General features: G+C 36.3%; 1 protein-coding gene across 1 annotated transcript; it reads left to right on the top strand.

Annotated features, from left to right (window-relative positions):
- The first annotated feature begins 1,304 nt into the window (after window positions 1-1,304).
- Window positions 1,305-12,375, top strand: LOC110590211 (zinc finger protein 420-like). Its single transcript, XM_021700966.2, has 3 exons — window positions 1,305-1,425; window positions 3,913-4,008; window positions 10,838-12,375. The coding sequence occupies exons 1-3, from the start codon at window positions 1,305-1,307 to the stop codon at window positions 12,373-12,375; spliced, it is 1,755 nt and encodes a 584-aa protein (XP_021556641.1).
- Window positions 12,376-18,577: the final 6,202 nt, after the last annotated feature.

The raw sequence follows: 18,577 nt of genomic DNA, 5'->3' as shown, positions 1-18,577 counted from the left end.
TTTGCAAACTGAGTCATAGACTTTGGGAGGAAATCTCTGAGATAAATATGAAGACTGTTCTGTTGTTGGATGAGACATACTGAATTTAGGTGATATCTGTATAATTCATCATCCTTCTTCAGTATTCTTTAACTCAATGTATTAGTTCTCTATTGTTGTATAACAGATTACCCCAACACTTAGCAGCTCAAAGCAGTAAACATTTATCTCACAGTTTCAGTGGTTTGGTAATCTGGGCATGGCTTAGCTTGCTCTCCTGTCTGGATCTCTTACAAGGCTATCAAGGTCTTGGTGAGGCCTGAAGTTGTCTTAAGGCCAACATTGGGTGTATCTGCTTCCAAGCTCACTCACCTGGGCTTTGACAGGATCCAGTTGCTCATGGGCTGTTGACTGGAGGCCACTCTTGGTTAAGCAGGTGAGACATCAAAAGAGGGCAGGCAATGTGGAAATCATAGTCTTTCGTAATCTGTCAGAAGTAACATTTCATCACTTTAGTCATATTCTACTTATTAAAAGCAAGTCAGTCAGTTCAGCTCATACACATGTGAAGGAGAGTACACAAAGGCGTAAATATCAGAAGATGATCATTGGTAACCTAAGTAGAAGCTACCTACCATACTCAGCATAAGCCAGGTGTTCAATGACAGATGGTAGATGGCAACAAGAAAATTATATGTTATCATAAGTAGTAGGTGAACACAGAATCACAGAATTGGGGAAGACCTTATAACTATGATACATCCTACCTGTATAAATGATTAAATCCAACATATCCATAAATTATGTCATGTGCCAGAAAGTACATGGGTTTGTCAAAACAAGAAAAAATATTTATGGTAAGATTCCACATAATGAAGTATTTAATGCTTGAGGGAATTCTTAATTTTATATAAACCTTATTTTCTAAAATTGAGACTTCCTACTACATTTTGAAAAATATTTGATTAAATTTTCTCTTCTCTAAAAAGCAAAAATTTTCTTCAGCAACCCATGTTTACTGAGAGTTTATGTTACAGATAACAGTCAAACATGGTTGAATTCACTATTTAATAGTCAGTGGTTATTATTTTATCTAGTCTCAAGTGATTCAAATATTTAGGAATATTTTGCCTATTCTGGCAGGCTTCCTCAAAAATATGTATATATTCTGCTTCAGTCCCCTCCTGTGTTACAGATTTTTAGCCTACATACTTGCTATATTGCTTTCTTCATGCAGTGCAGTCTTTATCTCCTCTCCTTCCATCTTCAACAAAATATTTCTCTAATTTCTCTAGTAATACATGGGTTTGCCATTTCAGAGATCTATGACATTCAGGGATGTGGCCATAGACTTCTCTCAGCAGGAGTGGGAATATCTTGACTCTCTTCAGAAGAACTTGTACCGGGATGTGATGATGGAGAACTATGATAACTTGGTTTCATTGGGTATGTTTATCAGCGTCTAATGATTTAGGATAATTTAGAGTCTGTTCTTTAAGATATGTATTTTTTTTCCACTGTGATTTTTAGGGCTGCTTTTAGGGAACTAGTTATATATATATTTTTTTTTCCCAAAGAAATGGTTTGAGCTTTGTCAGTTTGGAAATTGCCCCTCCATTAAATATTGCTGGGGAAGAAGGATTTTTCTTTACCCTTCAGGATTCTTCTAGCTGGTCTAAGAATTAAACTGACATGAGACAGAGTAACAGGAGGAAAAAAAGTTTATGTGTACACAGAGTCCTCAAATGAAGAAATCAGGCAGTTTTTATACTTTTTAGACAAGGAGACAACAAATCTGTGAAGAATTGACAGGACAAAGAAAACTTATGTTCAGAATTTCAATTAGTAAGTAATCTTTTTTTTTAAAGATTTTATTTATTATTTGACAGAGACATAGTGAGAGAGGGAACACAAGCAGGGGGAGTAGGAGAGGGAGAAGCAGGCTTCCCCGCGGTGCGGGGAGCCCGATGTGGGGCTCGATCCCAGGACTCTGGGATCACGACCTGAGCCGAAGGCAGACGCTTAACAACTGAGCCACCCAGGCACCCCAATTAGTAAGTAATCTTAACCGGAATTTGGGCTGCGGTAGTAAATTAGTAAAAAGTAACAAGGGTAGTTAACACAGCCTTCTCAGCTTTAAGTTCTCTATATTTGTTATAAGGATGTCTCTTTATCTCCTGATACAGGGAGGGTACCTTCCATTAGGAGATTTATTTCCTGCTTTCTGAAGACAAAGTGGGGATCATAGTGTTCTTGCATTTAACTTTTTATTTTTTTAAGTAGGTTCCATGCCCAGTGTGGGACTTGAACTCATGGCCATGAGATTGAGTTTCATGCTCTACCAACTGAGCTAGCCAGTCGCCCCTGCATTGAACTTTTAATTTAAAATAATCAATAAAGGGGGGGTGGCTCAGTCAGTTAAGTGTCTGTCTTCGGCTCAGATCATGATCTCAGAGTCCTGGGATCGAGCCCCACGTTGGGCTCTCTGCTCAGCAGAGAGCCTGCTTCTCCCTCTCCTGCTCCCCCTGCTTGTGCGCTCGCTCTCTCTCTGTCAAATAAATAAGTCTTAAAAAAAATAAAATAAAATAATCAATATGCCGGAGTGCTGGGGTGGCTCAGTCAGTTGAGCACCTGACTCTTGGATTTGGCTCAGGTCATGATCTCAGTGTCATGAGATCGAGCCCCATGTCAGGCTCTGTGCTCAATGGGGAGTCTGCTTGAGTTTCTCTCCCTCTCCTTCTGCCCCTCCCCAACTTGCACGTGCTCACTCTCTCTCTCAAATAAATCTTAAAAAAAAAAAAAAAAAATATGCCGGAGTGCCTGGGTGGCTCAGTCATTAAGCGTCTGCCTTCGGTTCAGGTCATGATCTCAGGGTCCTGGGATCGAGCCCTGCATCAGGCTCCCTGCTCAGCAGGAAGCCTGCTCTCCCTCTCCCACTCCCCCTGCTTGTGTTCCCTCTCTCGCTGTCTCTCTCTCTCTGTCAAAAAAATAAAATAAAATCTTTAAAAAAAAAAAAATGCCAAAGTAGCACATTTTGGGATGGTCTGCCCTTGGCCCCTACAATATCTTTATCTTCCCTGTCCTTCAGTGATATTTATACCCCCTCTGGTCTTAAGTTGCCTCCCTTCCTTTATGAATAAGGTCTTGTTTAGAATTCTCTAGTGCTTATTATATAACCATTGTTAAAGGATTCACGTTTCCTATTTCTTTATGCTCAGAATGTCTATAGATACTCAATTTTATTATCTACTTGAAGGTTAATCAGCTTGACACAGGGTCCTAAATTGCTCTTATTGCCCTAAAAGAGCCTCTATAGTTTAAATAGCAGTGGATTAGATAAATGGAACTCATTGAAAACTGAGACATACACATTTCATTTCATAAGAAATTCTGTTTTGTGATTGGAGGTTGTAATCTATGGACATTACATTAAAATGGAATGAATATCTTATAGCTAGCTCTTCTTGTGTACTCTTCCTAAAACAACAATATCAGTAAAAATTTACTGTTCTTAGTATGTAATAGACAATGCTCTGAGCACTTTATATATATATATATATATATCAACTTGTTTGATCCTCCTAACAGCCCTGTTCACATTTTTCAAGTGAGAATACTGAAGCACTGGGTTTAAGTGACTTTCCCAAGGTCAGACATAGCTGGAAGGTCAAAGACAAGAATTGAACCAAGGCTCTACATTTTGTATTTTAAACTATGGTATTATGCATACTCTCAAGAAAAAGAGGATTTATGAGTGTATTTTAAAAAACAAAAAAACCCTTATTATATTTGATTTCTTGTTCTTTAGTTCCTTTACCCTCTCTTCTCAAAAATCTTATTCAATATCATTTTGACCTTTAGTTTATTATTATAATTTTAACCAAGCAACATTTTGTTCTACATCATGTGGCATTTTTTTTTCTTTGTAAGCAGGACATTCCATTTCTAAGCCAGATGTGATTACATTATTGGAGCAAGGAAAAGATCCCTGGATGGTTGTGAGGGAAGACACAAGAAGATGGTGTACAGGTAAGTATGAGCAAGTCAAGCTATGGGAATATATCTGTGTAGGTAAAAGCTAAGTGGTCAAGGAGGAGACACACACTTGAAATGTTGGTTGGAAAACTCCATTAACATTAGAGAAAATACCTGTGATCTAGAGGGGAAATATATGCTGTGCATGAGCTACCCAGTGAATTTCATCTTCACCTCATTAACTACTCCCTTTTGTTACTCTTCTCATATTTCCCTCCCAGTTCGGTAATGGGCACTTTCATTCTTCCTCATGCACCATTTTATCTGTATTTTGGACTCAGCTGCTCTCCAGATCCTCTTGTGCACTTAGATTTGTATATGTGGTTTCACTGTCTAAAAATAAATACATTTCTATATCTGGCTAATAAAATGGAGTTTATAGTATATTAGGGAAAACATAAAATATATAAACAAATAAGTAGGTAAATAACCTCACATGATGAAATATAGTATAAAGGAAACTAAGGACAGGACAAATTTCAGTAAGGTAAGATGGTCAGGAACATTTTCCTGAGGAGGTAGGATGTGCAGGGTAAGGTCCCAGGCTATTTGAGTGTAAGAGGAAGAACATTCCAAGAAGAGCAAACAACAAATGCAAAGGCCTGAAGGGGAACATGAGTGTTGTGTGTTCAGGAGCAGCAGGTAGATCAGAGCAGAGTTATTGAAGAGTGACTAACAAAGCAAAGTCAGTATGTTATGGGGGATCAAATGTAAGGTGTCGTGATTCATTAAGAGTTGTAATTGTTGGGGCGCCTGGGTGGCTCAGTTGGTTAAGCGACTGCCTTCGGCTCAGGTCATGATCCTGGAGTCCCTGGATCGAGTCCCACATCGGGCTCTCTGCTCAGCAGGGAGTCTGCTTCTCCCTCTGACCCTCCCCCCTCTCATGTGCTCTCTCTCATTCTCTCTCTCTCAAATAAATAAATAAAATCTTAAAAAAAAAAAAAAGATTTGTAATTGTTTTCCAAGATTATTTGTAGAGCTATGATTTGGTTAAATTTTTTATATCCTTTATTTTCAAAAATTAAACTTTTTTATTAATTATGAGACTTATACAGAAATCTAGATAAAATAACTATTAAGTGATTAGTTATTCACTTCCTCTCATATACTTTTTATATATTTCTTAATTTTTATTTTAAAAAATTTTATCCTAATATTAATCTATTGGGAGTTTTTTTCTTTATAGGTTAGTATTCTGAAATCATTTTTTCTTTATCTCTATTCCTGAACTCTATCACTTCATTTGTCAGTTTTTCTAACTCTGATTTATGTTGTTTTTTCATTTTACATAGCATTTTCTTAAAATCAGAACACTTAATATTGTTAAGATGGCAGTACTACCCCAAATCCCATCAGCTTATTTGTAGAAATTCACATTCTGATCATAAAATTCATATGGGTATGCAAGGGATTTGGAATAGTAAAAAAAAATATTGAAAAAGAAAAAAGTGGGATTCATATTTTCCAATTTCAAAACTTACTACATACCAAAACTTAAGGGATGCTTTGAAAACACTACTAAGAAGGAGGTTTATAGCTGTAAATGCATATATTAGAAAGAAAATTCTCAAATCAACAACCTAACTTCATTACCTCAAGGAACTAGGTAAAAAAAAAAGAATGAACTAACCTCAGAGATAGTAGAAGAAAGAAAATAATAAAGAATAGAGCAGAGATAAACACAGTAGAGAATAGAAAAACAATAGGAAAAAAATCAATGAAACCAAGAGTTGCCTTTAGAAAGATCAACCAAAGTGAGAAAACGTTAGCTAGATTGACTAAGAAAAGGGAGAAAAGACTCAGCTAAAATCAGAAATGAAAGAAGAGACTGTAAACAATTGTATGCCAACAAACTGGGAAATCCAATGAGATCCTGACTTAATAGAAAATCTAAACAGACACACTAGTACAGAGATTGAATCAGTAATCAAAAATGAATAGACACATGCAGAGATGCTCAACATCACTCATCATCAGGGAAATACAGAACTACACCTGTCAGTTGGCTAAAATTAACACAGGAAATAGCAGGTGTTGACGAGGATGTGGAGAAAGGAGACCCTCTTACACTGTTGGTGGGAATGCAAACTGGTGAAGCCACTGTGGAAAACAGTATGGAGGTTCCTCAAAAAGTTAAAAATAACACTACCCTGCAATCCAGCAATTGCACTACTAGGTATTTACCCAGGGGATACAAACATACTAATTCGAAGGTATACATGCAACGTGATGTTTATAGCAGCATTATCAGCAATAGCCAAATTATGGAAAGAGCTCAAATGTCCATCGACTGATGAATGAATAAAGAAGATGTGGGGTGGCACAAACAATGAATCATGGAACACTACATCTAAAACTAATGATGTAATGTATGGGGATTAACATAACAATAAAAAAATTAAAAGAAAAAGGTGTGTGTGTGTCTACAATGGAATATTACTCAGCCATCAAAAAGAATGGAATCTTGCCATTTGCAACGACATAGATGGAGCTAGAGAGTATTACGCTAAGTGAAATAAGTCAGAGAAAGACATACCATATGATTTGTGAAATTTAAGAAACAAAACAAACGAACATAGAGGAGAAAGGAAAGGAAAACCAAAAAATAGACTCTTAACTATGGAGAACAAACTGATGGTTACTGGAGGGGAGTAGTTGGGGGGGGATGGGTTAAATAGGTGATGGGTATTAAGAAGGGCACTTGTGATGAGCACTGGGTGTTGTATATAAGTGTTGAATCACTAAAATCTACACCTGAAACTAATATTACACTGTATGTTAAATAAGTGGAATTTAAATAAAAACTTGGAAAGAAAAAAAAAACTAACAAAAAACCCTGCTAAACAAAGAATTAACACCAATTCCCCTCAAACTTTTCCAAAACATTGAAGAGGAAGGAACACTCCCAGACTTACTCTGAGGCCAGCATTACCCTGATACCAAAGCCCGGCAAATCCAGTGCAAGAAGAAAACCACAGGTCAGTGTTCCTGATGCATATTGAGGCAAAAGTTCTCAACAAAAATACTAGCAAACAATTCAGCAGCACATGAAAAGGGTTATATTTATTTCTGGAATGCAAAGATGATGCAATGTATAAAAAGCAATGCAATACACATTAACAGAATGAAGGGGAGAAAAGCCACACGATTATCTCAATGTAGAAAAACCATTTAACAAAATGTAATACTTCTTACGATAAAACACTCAAGAAACCAGGAATAGAAGGAAACTGCCTCACCATAATGAAGGCCATCTATGTTATTCCACAGCTAACCTCATACTCAGTGGTAAAAGACTGAAAGCACTGGTTTTGCTGCATTCATAAGTTTGGTATGTTCTGTTTTCATTTTTATTTATCAAGGTATTTTCTAATTTCCCTGTAATTTCTTTGCTGTCCCATTGGTTATTTAAATGTATGTTATTTAATTCCCACATGTTTGTGTATTTTCTAGTTTTCCTTCTTCTGATTTCTAATTTTGTTCCTTTGTGATTGGAAAAGACACTCTCATTTCAGTCTTTTAAATCTTATTGATAGTTGACTTGGGTCTATGTGGTCTATCTTGGAGAATGTTCCATGTGTACTTGAGAAGAACATGTATTCTGTTGTTGTATGTTGAATACACATGTATGTCTCTTAGGTCCAGTTTGTTTAGACTGTTTAAGTCCTTTATTTCCTTATTGATCTTCTGTCTGGTTTTTCTTTCCATTATTGAAAGTAGAGTATTGCTGTTATATTTTAGCAAGTAATCAAAGCAGTAAAACTTAGACTGTACATTCTGTCCTGCTGTTTGTGGGCAGTAGTTTAATTCTCAGTTTAGTTCTCTAACGTTTTGCTTACAATGCTTTGTGTCCTCCTCATGCACATATGATTCAGGTTTAGGCTAAGCTTTGAACTGGTTTGTATCTGAAACTAGGGAATCTCTTTTTCAGAATGTTCCCCCTCGAGAGTTCCTCCCTTTCTTTCCAATTTGGTAGTGTTCCTTGCCATGATTCTTGCAGCAAGAAATATGTCCAGGCTTTTACAGCCCATTTTTTGCCCCAATTTAACTGGGCCCCTCCCTTGTGGCAAGATTGTGAGTGATAGAGAAAATAGCAAGAAACTCACCCTAGTGTAGTTTACTTTTTTTTTTTAAAGATTTTATTTATTTATTTGACACAGAGAGAGAGAGCACAAGCAGGCAGAGGGAGAGGGAGAAGAAGGCTTCCCGCGGAGCTGGGAGCCTGACGTGGGGCTCGATCCCAGGACCCCAGGACCATGACCTGAGCCGAAAGCAGCCGCTTAACCGACTGAGCCACCCAGGCGCCCCTAGTGTAGTTTACTTTTTAAAGTTTTCACTCCTCTCCACAGTCCTCTGCTCTGCTCTTTTTTTAACTTAATTTTTTTTTAAGTAGGCTCCACACCCAACGTGGGGCTTGAACTCACAACCCTGAGATTAAGAGTCGCTTGCTCTATCTACTGAGCCAGCCAGTCACCCTTCCAGAGATACCTTCTTTGGTTTAGTCTAATTACTGACCTCAAGTGTTTGGGTTTTTTTATTTTGCCAAGCATTTTTAGTTGATATCAGTCAGAGAGGGAGACGACTATAAGGGATTTACACCATTATGATGGAACTAGAACTTCTTCAATTAAAGAGTTATTTAATGGTGAAATTATTTTTCATTTATTTTCTCGTATCATTGTGGACTCATTTTTTAATTATATTGTTTATATTTATCACAGTCATTTTTATACTACTATTTTCACAGTGTTGGTCAGTCACACTTCTGTAAGTCTGACATTTTCATTTCTTTCATTCTTTTTGGCATAAGATTTCTAAGCTTACCTTTTTTGCCCTGTTCCAAACTGTTTAACCATGCTGGATCTATATAAATGACATTGATATTTAGAAATGATAATTTAGGAGTTAAAGAATACTCATTATAACTATCTTTTTTTACAACATTTTCTATTCTATTGCACTTGGTCTGTTTAAGCTTTCTCTTCTTAGTGATTTTTTTGAGGAATTTTGATGAATTTTTCTAGAAGTATTAGTGATGTATTCAAAGTATTCATAATATCAATAAAATTCATTTTAGTTTTGCATTTCCCCCTTAATCATTTCTTTTTTTTTAAGATTTTATTTATTTGACAGAGAGAGCGAGAGAGGGAACACAAGCAGGGGGAGTGGGAGAGGGAGAAGCAGGCTTCCCGCTGAGCAGGGAGCCCGATGTGGGGCTCGATCCCAGGACCCTGAGATCATGACCTGAGCCGAAGGCAGGCGCTTAACGACTGAGCCACCCAGGCGCCCCTCCCCTTAATCATTTCTTTCTTATTTTTTTATTTTTACCACTTTTTGTTGGTTTGGCTAATGTTGACTTCTTGATTTTTAAAGCACCAGCTCTTTAGTTTACTTGTTAAGACTACACTTTTCAACTCATTACATTGTGCTCTTAATTTGTTTTGTTTTTTTTTCTTTACTTTTTTTTTTTTTTAAGTTTTGGAATTGGCTCCTTTGAACTCATTTATTTCTTCCCTTTTAATGGTAATAATTACTGAAGTCTTTGAATTCTCTGAATGCTCAAGTTGAATGCCCCAAATTCAGGTATGTACTTATTTTCTCTGTTGTACCCTTTCAGTTTTTTATTTCCATACTTACCCAGTATTTATTCTGGAGAGGATATTTCCATTTCCTATCAAATGTATTTTGGTTTTCTGATATTGTTACTAATTCCTATTGTTACTTGTTTTTGGAGAGAAAGTGTTTGTATTATCTCAGAGTTTAGCACATACCATACTCTACTCACAAGGTAGTATTTCTTGCCCCCAAGTGTCTTCCCACTTGTTCAGCACATATAAATTTAATCAAGATATTCCTTCATATTGGTTGTTTCTCTGCAGGCTTCGTCTGTTCATTCTTTTTCACATATTTCCTGAAACTCTTTTTCCAGATTCCTTTACTGTATAGTTCAATTTCACTTTTCCTCAAAGTACCCAAATGCTCAGAATTCCCTATGATTTTCATTAGGGTGTATACCTAGTCCCTGTCTGAAAATTCATTGACAGACTTATAGGAGTTAATAGAATGGTCAATCTTGGTTAAAAGGGAAAGTGAGAGAGGACCTGAGAAAAGATATGAAGGAATAAAACAGATGGAACATTTGTAGAATGTGTACTTAATAAGAAAAAGCTCAGTGAAGATAAACAAGAACTCTCATTATTTTATTTAAAATGAGATCAAAGAGGGCGCCTGGGTGGCTCAGTTGGTTAAGTGACTGCCTTCAGCTCAGGTCATGATCCTGGAGTCCCTGGATCAAGTCCCGCATCGGGCTCCCTGCTCGGCAGGGAGCCTGCTTCTCCCTCCGACCCTCCCCCCTCTCATGTGCTCTCTCTCTCTCATTCTCTCTGTCTCAAATAAATAAATAAATAAAAATCTTTAAAAAAAAAAAAAAAAAATGAGATCAAAGAAATGCACACATGGCTATGCATTGGAGGGAATGACCACAATATTTATATTTTAGGGGGAAATTTTAATTGCAGATTAAAAGATTTAATTGCAGATTAAAAGATCCAGTATAAAAAATAGTTTTTAATATATTTATATTTTATATGGAAACTGATATTGGAGAGAATACATTAAATTATAGTAACATGTAATGAGTTATGGAGACACTATCAGTAATTATGGCAAACTGTACAGCTGATTTTAGAGTTCTCTAAAATATTCATCTCTAATGGGTCATGTTTTTTATTTTTTTAATGTTTTTTAATTTTTAAAGAAATGTACTATAAAACAGTCACTTATTTTGTCCAGGAAAACAAAATATTTTTCTCCTTTCTTTTAGATTTGGAGTCAAGATATGAAATAATCAGCTGTGACAAAGTACACATTTATAAAAAACATTCGTCTTTTACTCTACATCAGAAAATTCATACTAGAGAGAAACCCTATGAATGTGACAAATGTGGTAAGGCCTTTAGTCGACATACAGACCTTACAGTACATCAGAGAATTCATACTGGTGAGAAACCCTGTGAATGTGAGCAATGTGGAAAATCCTTTAATCGTGCATCCAACCTTCTGCAACATCAGAGAATTCATACTGGTGAAAAACCTTATAAATGTGAGGAATGTGGAACGACATTTAGTCGTAGGATAGACCTTAGAGTTCATCAGAGAATTCATACTGGTGAGAAACCCTATGAATGTGAAGAATGTGGGAAGGCCTTTAGTCGTGCCTCACAACTTACTCAACATGGGAGAGTTCATACTGGTGAGAAATCCTATGTATGTAATGAATGTGGGAAGGCCTTTAGTCAGGGTGGAAGACTTAGAATACATCATAGAATTCATACTGGTGAGAAGCCCTATGAATGTAAGGAATGTGGGAAGGCTTTTAGTCAAGCCTCTCATCTTGTGCAACATGACAGAATTCATACAGGTGAAAAACCCTATGAATGCCATGAGTGTGGGATGACCTTTAGCCGTGGTATAGATCTTAGAGTACATCATAGAATTCATACTGGGGAGAAACCCTACAAATGTAAGGAATGTGGGAAGGCCTTTAGTCGTGCCTCAAATCTTGTTCAACATGAGAGAATTCATACTGGGGAGAAGCCCTATGAATGTAAGGAATGTGGGATGACATTTAGTCGTGGTTATCAGCTCATTCCACATCAGAGATTGCATATTGGCATAAAACCCTACGAATGTAATGAATGTGGGAAGGCCTTTAGTCATGCTTCATCACTTATTCAACATGAGAGAATTCATACTGGTGAGAAACCCTATAAATGTAAAGAATGTGGGAAGGCCTTTATCCATGGTGGAAGCCTAAGAATGCATCACAGAATTCATACTGGTGAGAAACCCTATGAATGTAAAGAATGTGGGAAGGCCTTTAATCGCACCTCAAACCTTGTTAGGCATGAGAGAATTCATACAGGTGAGAAACCATATGAATGTAAGGAATGTTGGAAGGCCTTTAGTCATATTGAAAGCCTTAGAGTGCATCATAGAATTCATACTGGTGAGAAACCCCATGAATGTAAAGAGTGTGGGAAGGCTTTTAGTAGCGGCCGTCAACTAATTGTACATCATAGATTTCATACTGGTGAGAAGCCCTATGAATGTAAGGAATGTGGGAAGGCTTTTAGTGTGTATGGACGACTTACTCGACACCAGAGTATTCACAGTGGTGAGAAGCCTTTTGAATGTAACACATGTGGGAAGTCTTTTAGGCTTAGTTCAAGTCTTAAAGTACATCAGAGAATTCATACTGGAGAGAAGGCGTATGAATATAAGGACTGTGGAAAGGCATATATATGCAGTAGAGAATGCATAGTACATCAACTTTATAACACTGAGAAACAGTGTGAATGAAAGGGATGTGGGAATGATTTTAGATATGATTCAGTTCTTATAAGGCATTAAATAATTTATACTAGTGAGAACTCAAAATGTAAATAATGTTTGGAATTTTTTCATTATGATTCAAATGTTCATATTAAGAAATTTATAATGTATTTTTATATAATATAGAGAAGCCTTTATTAGCATTTCTCTATTTATGGATTGTCAGAATATTAATAATGGAGAAAAATTTAGAGAATGTGGAAATGCCCTTGTTTTTTATGCTTTATTTATAAAAGCTCTCCAGCCCTAGTTATTGTTAAATTTGAGGAAATTCATACCACAGAAAACCCCTGTTGACCTAACGAGTATGCAAGAACCATAGTGATTGCCATTTGATTCTTTACAGCCTGTATGACATCGGGCAAGATATTATATCCTTATGGGAGTCATTTGTAAATGGTGATAATAGTACTTGCATTATAGTGCTGTTTTTGGAATGTAGAAAACTTGGAAAGCCACCTTAAACATAGTCTCTGTTCAGTAAGTATTAGATACTATTTTTTAGATACTATTTTTAATATTATTATTTGTATTATTAGTGAACTATTAAGAGATCAAGTCAATATGAGTGTAATGAACTTAGAAAAGCTTTATTACTTATGTATTTATTTATGCTTTTTTGAATTTTAAGTAATTTTTTTTCTGGGCAAAATCTAGTAGAATATGAAAGTCATGAGGATTTAAAACATGAGTTTTATTGGAGGACTGACACATTCGTTTACATACTGTGGATGCTTTCATACTTCTCTGGCAGAGCTTAATAGTTGCAATGGATGCTGTATGGCTCACAAAGCCTAAAATATTTACTGTCTGGTTCTTTTTCTTTTTTAATGTTCAGTTAACCACTGTATAGTACATAATTAGTTTTTGATGTAGTGTTCAGTGATTCATTACTTAAGTATAACACCCAGTGCTTATAAGAGCACATGCCCTCCTCAATACCCATCACCCTATTACCCCCTCCCCCCACTCTCCTCCCCTCTGAATCCCTCAGATTGTTTCCCGGGGTCCATGGTCTCTCATGGTTCATCTCCTTCTCTGATTCTCCCCCTTTGGCTTTCCCTCCCTTCCCCTATGGTCCTCCGTGCTATTGCTTATGTTCCACATATGAGTGAAACCGTATGATAATTGTCTTTCTCTGCTTGACTTACTTAACTTAGCATAATCCCCTCTGGTTCTTTACAAAAAAATTTGCCAGTTCCTGTTTTAGAGTAATATCCCCACCATTTTTTCAGTACTTTGGATTTTTGTAGAGTACAAGAAAGTTGTCTTACTGAATGGCCCCACCTTCTGGGTTTTTTAAATTATTTCCTTGTGGGTCATTTATCCTTTCTTCTATCTGTAATAGTTTAAATTCAAAGTTAAAATAAGAGGTTTCATTGAGTCAGTGTTGTGAACATTAAAAAGCATACAATGTTGAGTTTTCCCACTACTAATGATGCTGGATGTTAACACTGGTTATAGTGGTGACTGCTAGATCTCTCCATTGTAGAGATCCATTTTATAGTTATTAATTTGTATGGTAATATGTTATCACCTCCTTTTACAAATTGATCATCTCATGTACAAGTTCTGAATTAAATAGAAAATTGAATCAGGTCCTATTCAGAAAGGAATGATAATGAAATGCTTATACACCAGAACTTTGGTATGTTATCAGTGTTATACTCATTGGAAATTTAATACTCTTCAGTACATGGAGAAAACTAAAAATGAAGACTAGAACTTTCTGTTCTCAGCTTTATCTCCAGATTGTATCAATTGTCTGCTACTTAGTAGGCATTGATAAAATAATGAATAAGAATTCTACAAAGCTAGAAATTAAAAATGACATAAATTCTAAGCCAATATAAAAAAGCAATTAATAAAACTAAAATTACTAGAGCTTATTGATTATTAATCAAATTCTAACAGCTTTGGGTTTTTTCTGGGAAAAGCAATGAATACATCTAGAAGTAGAGTTTAGTGATTTAGAAATGAAACTGAAGTCTTGAAACAATGTTTTTTAACTTTAAATTTTTTTCTGTTAGAAGTATCTTTTTTTTTTTGAAATGTGGATATTTCTTTTTTTTTTTTTTTAAGATACTATTTATTTATTTGACAGAGAGAGAGCACAAGCAGGGGGAGTAGCAGGCAGAAGAAGCAGGCTCCCCGCTGAGCAGGGAGCCTGATACGGGGCTCGATCCCAGAGCCCTGGGACCATGACCCGAGCTGAAGGCAGACGCTTAACTGACTGAGCCACCCAGGCATCCCTGTTAGAAGTATATTAACATCAAATAGGCTTTGGTAAATCTGCTCAAGGTAAAAATAAGAATGATTATATTATAGTATCATTAGTAAGAAAGGGGATATAATCATAAATATGGAAGAAGAATTTTAAATTATAAGAAAGTACTTCAATTTATTCCAGCATATTTAGAAATCTAGAGAGAATGTATTATATTCCTAGGAAAAATGTAATTTCTCAAAATCAACCTAAGTTGATATCAGACACTTTTTAATTAATTTAAAGATTTTATTTATTTGACAGCGGACAGCGAGAGAGGGAACACAAGCAAGGGGAGTAGGAGAGGGAGAAGCAGGCCTCCTGCTGAGCAGGGAGCCTGATGCGGGGCTCAATCCCAGGACTCTGGGAACATGACCTGAGCCGAAGGCAGACGCTTAACGACTGAGCCACCCAGGCACCCCTAATTTAAATTTTTGAAAATGAAAAGAAAATAACCTTTTTCTTTTAAAAACAGCACTATGGGGGCACCTGGGTGGCTCAGTCAGTTAAGCATCTGCCTTCAGCTCAGGTCATAATCCCGGGATCGAGCCCCACGTCTGGCTCTCTGCTCAGCAGGGAGCCTGCTTCTCCCTCTCCCTCTACCACTCTGCCTACTTGTGTGTGCATGCACTCTCTCTGTCAAATAAATAAATAATCAAAAAATAAAAATAAAAACAGCACTATGGCACATATTCAGGTAAGAGTTAAGGAATTATTTCTAACAGAGTCTTTCTAGCTCATTGCTACATGGATTATATAATTATAACAAATCTCTAATAGGTCCTAAAAATCAAAAGCAAAATGAGTTTTCCATGTGAAATTAAGCATAGAAAATCTAAATACATTACATACCAATTGAAACAAAGGATCTACCAAAAGAAATATGAAACTAAAAAGCATTAATTTAGAATATCTAAGAGTTAATTTGTGGTTTCATTATAAATCTTGATGAATGACAAAACAATTGATCTGGTACTTTCAAGATTAGAAAAAAGCAACAAATGACAGGTTGTGGGCCAACCACCTATTTTTCTAAATAAAGTTTTATTCAAACAGCCATACTTGTTCATTTACATATTATCTAAAGGTGCTTTCTCATTTCAAAAGCAGAATTGACTAGTTGTAACATAGATCGTATGCCCCATAAGCTGAAAATATTTACTATTTGCTCTTAACTACTGGCCTTTTAAGAAACAGTTGGCCAACCTGTGATCTAGGTTCATTAGTTTTTCTAATCTTTATTTAACTTTAGGAATGAGTTGAATTATAGATAACTGATTTCTTCAATACTAAATGGAAACTTGCCCCCACTGCCACATTTTACCATTTTCTAAATCAGGATGCTATTTACAATTGATAACAACTTTCATTTCCTTCCAGGCAGATAAATGTCTTAAGTTAGTCATTTAAAATAACTTCCTCTGTATTTTCTGGCATTGTCAAGAAAGTGCCAGCATCAAATCATACTAGTTTTGATGAAATACTCTGTTTTTCCACAATTAGTGTTCAATCCTATAAAAGAATCAATACCTTCCAAATAAGAATGATTGTGGAAAATCACACCCAGTGTCAACTAATCATCTATGATGTCACTGTGATTGTCCCTTATAATGAACACTTCTATGTCCATTTATTGCAGATGGGGAATCCAGTATCCTATTCATTCATCATCTGACAGTTAACACCATTGTCCCATACAAGTTTAGATTTGAGAATTAAATATAACACAAGACAATAATTTGAGTTGTATAGTAAAATATGTCATTGCGATAGGGCAGCATGTTACTTCTCCAGGTTACTGTATATGCATGTTGAATATAGAGACATATCTCTACCCAGTGTTTTGAAAATTATGCCCCCAGGCACACCATTAGTACTTAATAGTACTTTTTAAAAAGTTACTATGCTTAAATAAGTTAATGAAATACTGAATACTAAATCTCTACCTTTGAACAATGAAAAGCTTATTATCAACCAAACATGATTAGAGATCTGTGGTAAAGAACATTTTAAAATGTTACCGGGGGGTGCCTCGGTGGTGCAGTCGGTTAATTTTCTGACTCTTGGGTCCTGAGACCAAGCCCTGCATCCGCTGGCTGTCTCTCTCCCTCTGTCCCTCCCCCACACTTGTGCTCGAGTGTGCCCTCTCTCTCTCTCTCAAATAAATAAATAAATCTTAAATAAGTAAAATGTTACCAGGGAATCCCCATTCCTAATGCCTATGAACATTTCCAGGAAATGTTGCCAAATCCAAGGGGAGTGACTCTAAGGTTGGAATTATCAGTCATTATTTCATGTTATTAGTGATGATTGGATGGCAGACAGCTCACATTATGAACCACAAATATCTTTGTTTTTCTGAATGTACAGCTCTATTTTTCTACAAACTGAAATATCTTTTAGCCCAATCTTTATGTACATATACCTCAATGAATTTAAATCTTGCCTTTTGACCATGATACAATTGTTGACAATTTTTTTTTTTTTTTTAAGATTTTGTTTATTTGACAAAGAGAGAGACAGCCAGAGAGAAAACACAAGCAGGGAGAGCAGGAGAGGGAGAAGCAGGCTTCCTGCCGAGCAGGGAGCCCGATGCGGGGCTCGATCCCGGGACTCCAGGATCATGACCTGAGCTGAAGGCAGATGCTTAACCATCTGAGCCACCCAGGTGCCCCAATTTTTCATCGTGGAAAAAAAAAGTGAATAGCTTTGCTCCTATATACTAGTGTTACTAGTTTTACCAAGGCATAGGTTGCATACATTTTCAGCCTTGGTATGTATTGCTAACTTCTTTATTTTTGACGTCTGACATCTGACAACTCAAGGCAAAGGTGAAGTATGTCTTAAGTTTCTCCTTCTAGTATGTGGTTTAGTTTTTAGGGTTCTTTTTAAGATTATTTATTTTAGAGAGAGAGAGAACATGGGGGAATGGGAGGATCAGAAGTAGAGGGAGAGGATCTTAAGCAGAATCCCCACTGAGCGCAGAGCCTGAGGCCAGGCTCAATCACAGGACCCTGAAGTCATGACCTGAGCTGATATCCAGAGTCTGACGCTTACCAGCTGAGCCACCCAGGTACCCCAGTTTTTAGTTTTTCTAATTACTAGTGAGTTGAATATTTTCCACATATTTTTATTAGCCAGCCATGCTACTTACTGTGATTTTTCTAGTTCTTTTACCCATTTATTTATTTTTTTTCTCCTGATGCCTTAAAAAATACTCAGTATCCAAATCCTTTGCTTTTTTCCCAGACTTATGTTGATTAGTGATGTTTTTTACTGTGTTCAGTACCCCTCATACAAATATTTTAAATTTTGATATAGTAAGTTTTTGGTCCTACCAAATATTCTTTTTTTTTTTTTTTTAAGATTTTATTTATTTGCGAGAGAGAGAATGAGAGACAGAGAGCATGAGAGGGAGGAGGGTCAGAGGGAGAAGCAGACTCCCTGCTGAGCAGGGAGCCCAATGCGGGACTCGATCCCGGGACTCCAGGATCATGACCTGAGCCGAAGGCAGTCGCTTAACCGACTGAGCCACCCAGGCGCCCCTACCAAATATTCTTATTTCTATTCATAATTTTATTAGACTATTTACTTTTCTAAATAATCAGTTATCTGAAAGTCAAAATGAAAATTCCTTTTCTTAATATTTATATGGATTATTTACTTTCATTGAAATAGCTTTGCCTTTGCTTAAAGCCAGTTTCCGCTCTTTTAATCTATCAGCATTTCATTAAACATTATTCAGCATTTCTCTAAATAATTGCTCTATTTATATTGCTAATAAAGCAAATCTTAGATTTAACAAATGAAGTGTCTTTAATTATATAGTGATCAGTTGCAAATGTAAGTTCTCTTAACATCTGCTGAAAATCAGAAATTTATTGTTTTTAAAAATCACCCCAA

The sequence above is a fragment of the Neomonachus schauinslandi genome, chromosome 16 (assembly GCF_002201575.2).
Source record: "Neomonachus schauinslandi chromosome 16, ASM220157v2, whole genome shotgun sequence".
Taxonomy (NCBI): Eukaryota; Metazoa; Chordata; class Mammalia; order Carnivora; family Phocidae; genus Neomonachus; species Neomonachus schauinslandi.
Note: the sequence above shows the minus strand (reverse complement) of the source record. Positions and strands in the feature narration are given on the sequence as shown.

Coding starts and splice junctions, on each gene's coding strand:
- LOC110590211 (XM_021700966.2), top strand. CDS start 1,305: ATGACATTCAGGGATGTGGCCATAGACTTCTCTCAGCAGGAGTGGGAA. Junction 1,426..3,912: donor TGATAACTTGGTTTCATTGG/GTATGTTTATCA, acceptor CTTTGTAAGCAG/GACATTCCATTTCTAAGCCA. Junction 4,009..10,837: donor CACAAGAAGATGGTGTACAG/GTAAGTATGAGC, acceptor CCTTTCTTTTAG/ATTTGGAGTCAAGATATGAA.